We start from the raw sequence: 5,338 nt of genomic DNA on the forward strand, positions 1-5,338 counted from the left end.
ACGGTGGCTCATAGAATCTGTGTGCAGGAATGTTTATGGGCCTTGGGAAGAGACCAGAGCCAGGAACTGGAAAGAAGCTGGGACTTGCTCCAAATCTGCTCCTTGTGCATGCCTGCTGTATTCTCTCTCTACTTCTCTGATCCTCATAGCAGTACCCTTAAACTATTTATATTAATGTATTTGTATTGTTAAAATATTTGTATTAATAACTCCTCATTACTGGAATTGTTCTTGAAGAGGCTGAATGACTATCATTTAAAACTGTGGTAGGAGGCTGTACTTATTGCGTTGGAGGATGGGAAGTTAGATCAGCTTTTATCTATGAGCTATTCTAAATGTAAGATATTATGATTTTACCAACTTAAGCTCTCATACACACAAGGATTGCCTTTTATGTTACTTTCTCACTGTCTGTTAATAACCCCTTTGGTCTCTTTGTCTTTCCTATATCCCAGTCTTTTATCTTTTATCTGGAGTTAATCATTAGATCTTATTGGGTCTTCCTCCCCAAATCCTCTCAAGAAATAATATTAGTTTTCCCCTAATAGCTGTAGAGTTGTAGAAAAGATAACAAAAACATGAGCTCTTTTCTTATGGTTAAACGTTAAGACAGAGTTGCATCAGGATTACAAGAATAGGCTTTGAAGTTCAACCTCCGTTCCAATCCTGTTCCTATCGCTGCTACCTGTGTCACCTTGGAAAAATAACTCTCTAGTGCTTTTTCTCCAACTACAAAGTGGGAACCTAACATGAAACAACCTTCCTGGGTTGTTTAGTTAAATAACTAGTATGCATAAGTATCCATAAAGCACTTAACACCAACTGCAAGTGCTTAATAAAGAGCTGTTCTTAATATAATAAATACAGAAGTACTTATTATTTTTAAAATAATAAATTTAAAAAAGTTTATAGTTTACAAAACCTGTGTACCTACATTTTTTCATTTAATATTCACATAAATCCTGAGAGGCAGACAATATCCCCATTTTAGAGATGGGGACACCTAAGAAAAGAGAGATGCTAACATAAATGGAATTTCTAGAGGTCTCTCCTGCAGGGAGTGAATACCTAGTTATTGGAGGTTCTAGCAAGACTACCCTGTTACCTATCATGATAGATGTAGCAGATCTCCCAGCTTTTGGAAGAGTGATTGATCTAGGACTAGGTGATTTCTGAGGTCCTGTACTTGGTCACTTATTCACACATACAATATCTTCTTCTTCTTCTTTTTCCCCCAGAAACTGTTCAGAGATCTGGTGGTAGAGCATAAACAAACAAGCAAAAAAAACACACACAAAAAAACACAACACAACACAACAAAACAAAACAAAACAAAACCAAACCAAAATCTCTGCCTAAAAATATACTAACATATAAAATACCATGTATAGGACATATAATATAAAAAATAGAAAAATTAAATATGAAAATATGTAGCCTGATTTTATTTTACACACCCTCCATCTAAGTACTCATTAACTCCCACCCTCCTTTCCAGCCCTCTCCTCAAATGTAAAGTATCAAGAACTAGAACTTTCTGTTTCAGTTTGTGTGCCACGCCCTCAAGGCTTATTGGAAGTTCGAAATCCAGAAAAGTGAGTGGGTGGGGCCTTGGAAGTTCCTGAAGGTGGAAGGAGAGGCGGCGGAACTGTGTTGCGAGGGTTATGTTTCTCAGTGGGAAGCCAATTCTGGGGACCGGTAGTGGAAGCTCTGAAGCTTGGTTCCGGCCACCTCAGCAGGAAGCGGAGACGCCAGCAGCTGGGTCTCCGGGAACTGAGGGAGAGACCTAACTGTGGGAGCGGCGGAGGAAACGCAGAGGACGCCGACGGCCGGGCGGCCCAGTGTGGGGCTCCTGTAACCTGCGAAGATGTTGTTGCTCACGATGATCGCCCGAGTGGCGGACGGGCTCCCGCTGGCCGCCTCGATACAGGAGGACGAACAGGTGAGCTACCGGCTCCCCGCGACCCCAAGTCCCTGCCGGGGGTGGGCTGTGCTCTCAGCACTTGGTTTCTTCTCAGGACGCGGGAGACCCCTGCGACTTCCCGGACACTCCGGTCCTCTCTGAAGTGCTTTTTTTTTACCTTTTGGCTTTGGAGAGACGACCTGTTACAAGAAATCTGCTCTGAAGGCGGAGGTGGATTTTGGGGTTACCTGTTTCTCTTGCAACGAGCAGACAGAACGCCCTGGAGAAGGGAGTGGTTCCGCTGATGGGGGTCCCCCAGTGTTCTGCCATTCTTGAGGGACTTGGTTAAAATCCAGGACGTCTAAGTTTTGGCTGCTGCTAAGGTTGACCGACAGGCCCTGGGTTACACCAGCTCCCGGATTCTTCAGCTCCAGCACGTGATCCTTGCCCTCGCTCGCCGATATCTTTTGAAAGCGGGTGAGGTGGTATTGCCACATGGAGGCACCTGTCTGAAGTTCAGTTCCGCACCTTCTGTCAAGGTTATGCCCAATCCCCGCCTCCTTCTATAGATTCTTACCGTTGGAGGTACAGCCCCTGTGTTATCTTCCTGTTGCGCTTTCTGCCTTCACCTTACTATTTTTCTTTGCCTTTTCATAGAGTTTCCTAGCAGGCAAATGGCAGATCTTAGCCATCTTTGTGTTTGTGATCGCTTTTACAACAGCAGCTTTATGCTCCTAGGTGCTCAAAAAGGTATTGGATTGATTAAAAAAACAACAACAACAACCCAGACATCTTGAAAAGGTGCTCCTTTGTGCCTTAGACGCACAAGGGAAAGTTTTTGGTGTGAAGCAAGTTTCTAGAGCAAGGTTGGGAGGTCTCTGAAGAAGGGAGGCTGAGAATGAACTGTTTATAACGTGTTTAAAGTAACCAATTTCATCCTACGTTCTCATACAACCTAAGTAGCTTTTGGACGAAAACTTCAAGGCTTAAAAATAAGACGAGTTGTAGGAAAAAATGTTTGCACATATCTTTTCTTGGACTTTTTGTTCATATATTCGTGAAAAATAAATTATGAAGCACACCCAATGTGCCAAGCCTGGTGCTAATGCAGGGGATTAGCGCACACAGTCCCCACTTTCCTGGGACTTAGAGTTTGGTGGAAGAGCCAGACAACTAACAAACAAGTATAAAGTAGTGTAACTGCTATCGAAGAGGAAGAAGGTTTGGTTAAACATGGAAAAGGTATGGTCTCTACGTTGAGTCGGGGAGATCAGGAAACTCTTCCCAGAAGAAATGACATTTAAACTGACAGCAGCGTCTGGTCATAAGGGAGGCTTCTCTTTGGTTGTATGCATTTGTAGGTTTGATATAGAAATGTGTTTACTTCCACTTTTAGAAGAACAGTGATACAGATTTTGAAGTTGCAGGTCATGCCAAGTGAAATGTTTCCTGTTCATTCAACAAAACAAGTTTAAACATTGATATAAAATGTGAAAAAAAAATGGAGCATGCCCTGAATTTTAAATTGTGAAATATTTTTCTCTTTTACAATTTGTTAAGATTTTCTAGGAACACTCTGCAGAAGGAGTGGAAGTTTTAAATGGAGCATGATTTGGAAGAGTGGGATGGTGTGGCGAAATAGTCTTTAAAGGATGTGTCGTTTGACTGAGAAATAGTTTTCCCAAAGTGGGGGAAATCTGGTCAGCTTTCCAGCTATTGCATTGAATTTCAATGTGAGCAAAGAATACAAAATGGATTTGAAGTTAAATTAATATTAGTAGGCTCCGACTCTCTACCTTGATACTTTATTGAAAAATTGACATATTATTGTGTGTTTCTTTTTTTTTTTTAATATATTTTTTATTGATTTTTTACAGAGAGGAAGGGAGAGAGATAGAGAGTTAGAAACATTGATGAGAGAGAAACATCGATCAGCTGCCTCCTGCACATCTCCCACTGGGGATGTGCCCGCAACCCAGGTACATGCCCTTGACCGGAATCGAACCTGGGACCTTTCAGTCCGCAGGCCGACGCTCTATCCACTGAGCCAAACCGGTTTTGGCTATTGTGTGTTTCTTAATTTAATTACAGATTAGGTATCCATCTACCAAAATGGGTTGCTTTGTTCAATTGACAATCACAATATTTTTTGTGATTGTAATCCCATGGTGATTTCCTTTAGAAATGTTGACTTTGAATGATAAAGCATTAAACTTTTATTACCTGCAAAAATATCAATTGTAGAGTAATTTTTACCATTACAATAGTATACAGAATATTTATAGAATGCTGACTGCATTCTATACACTGTGCTAAGCCTGTTAAGTGCATGATATCATGCAATTTTAACAGCAATAGATACAGTTATTATCCCCATTTCTAGATAAGGACGCTCTGAAGTTTAGGATGGGTCTCTTGAGTAAAGTCACATAGCTTATAAGTAGCACAACCAAAAATTTTTTTTTCTTTTTTTTAAATCCTCACCCAAGGACATGCTTAGAGAGAGGGGGGGCGGGGGGAAAGAGAGAGAGAGAGAGAGAGAGAGAGACAGAGAGAGAGAGAGAGAAACATGGATTGATTGCCTTCTGTACATTTCCTGACTAGGGATAGAACCACACTCAGGTATGTGCTCTGACTGGGAATTGAACCGGCAATCCTGCAGTGCACAGGGCAGTGCTCAACCAACTGAGCCACTCTGGCTGGGCACAATGCAATTTTTTATCTGGGTTTCGTAACTTTAGCACTGTTGACATTTTGGGATGCAGAATTCTTTGTTGCGGGAAACTGTCCTGTGCATTGTAGGATGTCTAGCAGCATCCATGGTCTCTACACCTTAGATGCCAGTAGCACTGCCTCCGCCCTCCCTCCAGTTATGACAACCGAAAATGTTTGCAGACATTGCCAGATGTCCTGGGGTCGGGGTGGCGGTTGGGGCAAAATCAACCCTGCTTTGGAACCCTGGTTTTTAATCAATATCTGACTCCAGACTAGAGCCTTAGTATCTACCTACTACACTAAATTTACAACCTTGTGCTATGACTTTTTAATAATGTATTTACATCTTAGGAGTCCAGAAATAATTTTTTAAGAAATGGATATCTCTACCAAATACTTTTATAGTAAGTATCTTAATTGTCCAGGTCAAATAATTCAATGTACCTTTTCAAGTATTTACACTGATAAAATAGAACATATTTTAAGTAGTTACTAGGTGCTAGTCTGTGTACAAGCTGCATTATTACTGCAGTTGAATGGTTATTCAGATAATACATAGAGAGTAAAATAAAAAAATATCAGCAGATTGTCTTATGCATTGTTTCCTCTGTGCTTAACCAAAAGCGTAGGTCTAGGGCTGTGGCCGGCAAACCGTGGCTCGCGAGCCACATGCGGCTCTTTGGCCCCTTGAGTGTGGCTCTTCCACAAAATACCGGCTCT

General features: G+C 41.5%; 1 protein-coding gene across 2 annotated transcripts in view; it reads left to right on the forward strand.

Annotated features, from left to right (window-relative positions):
- Positions 1-1,570: 1,570 nt before the first annotated feature.
- Positions 1,571-5,338, forward strand: part of SEC22B (SEC22 homolog B, vesicle trafficking protein) — a 20,902-nt gene continuing 17,134 nt past the window's right edge. The window contains exon 1 of one of the 2 annotated variants that reach the window (XM_005879076.2): positions 1,571-1,942. In XM_005879076.2, coding sequence (XP_005879138.1) covers positions 1,868-1,942 — 75 coding nt within the window. In that variant the 5' untranslated portion in view covers positions 1,571-1,867. The remainder of the gene's footprint in view (positions 1,943-5,338) is intronic. The other variant, XM_014550108.1, reaches the window with a different exon arrangement.

This window comes from Myotis brandtii, unplaced genomic scaffold (genome assembly GCF_000412655.1).
Source record: "Myotis brandtii unplaced genomic scaffold, ASM41265v1 scaffold582, whole genome shotgun sequence".
Taxonomy (NCBI): Eukaryota; Metazoa; Chordata; class Mammalia; order Chiroptera; family Vespertilionidae; genus Myotis; species Myotis brandtii.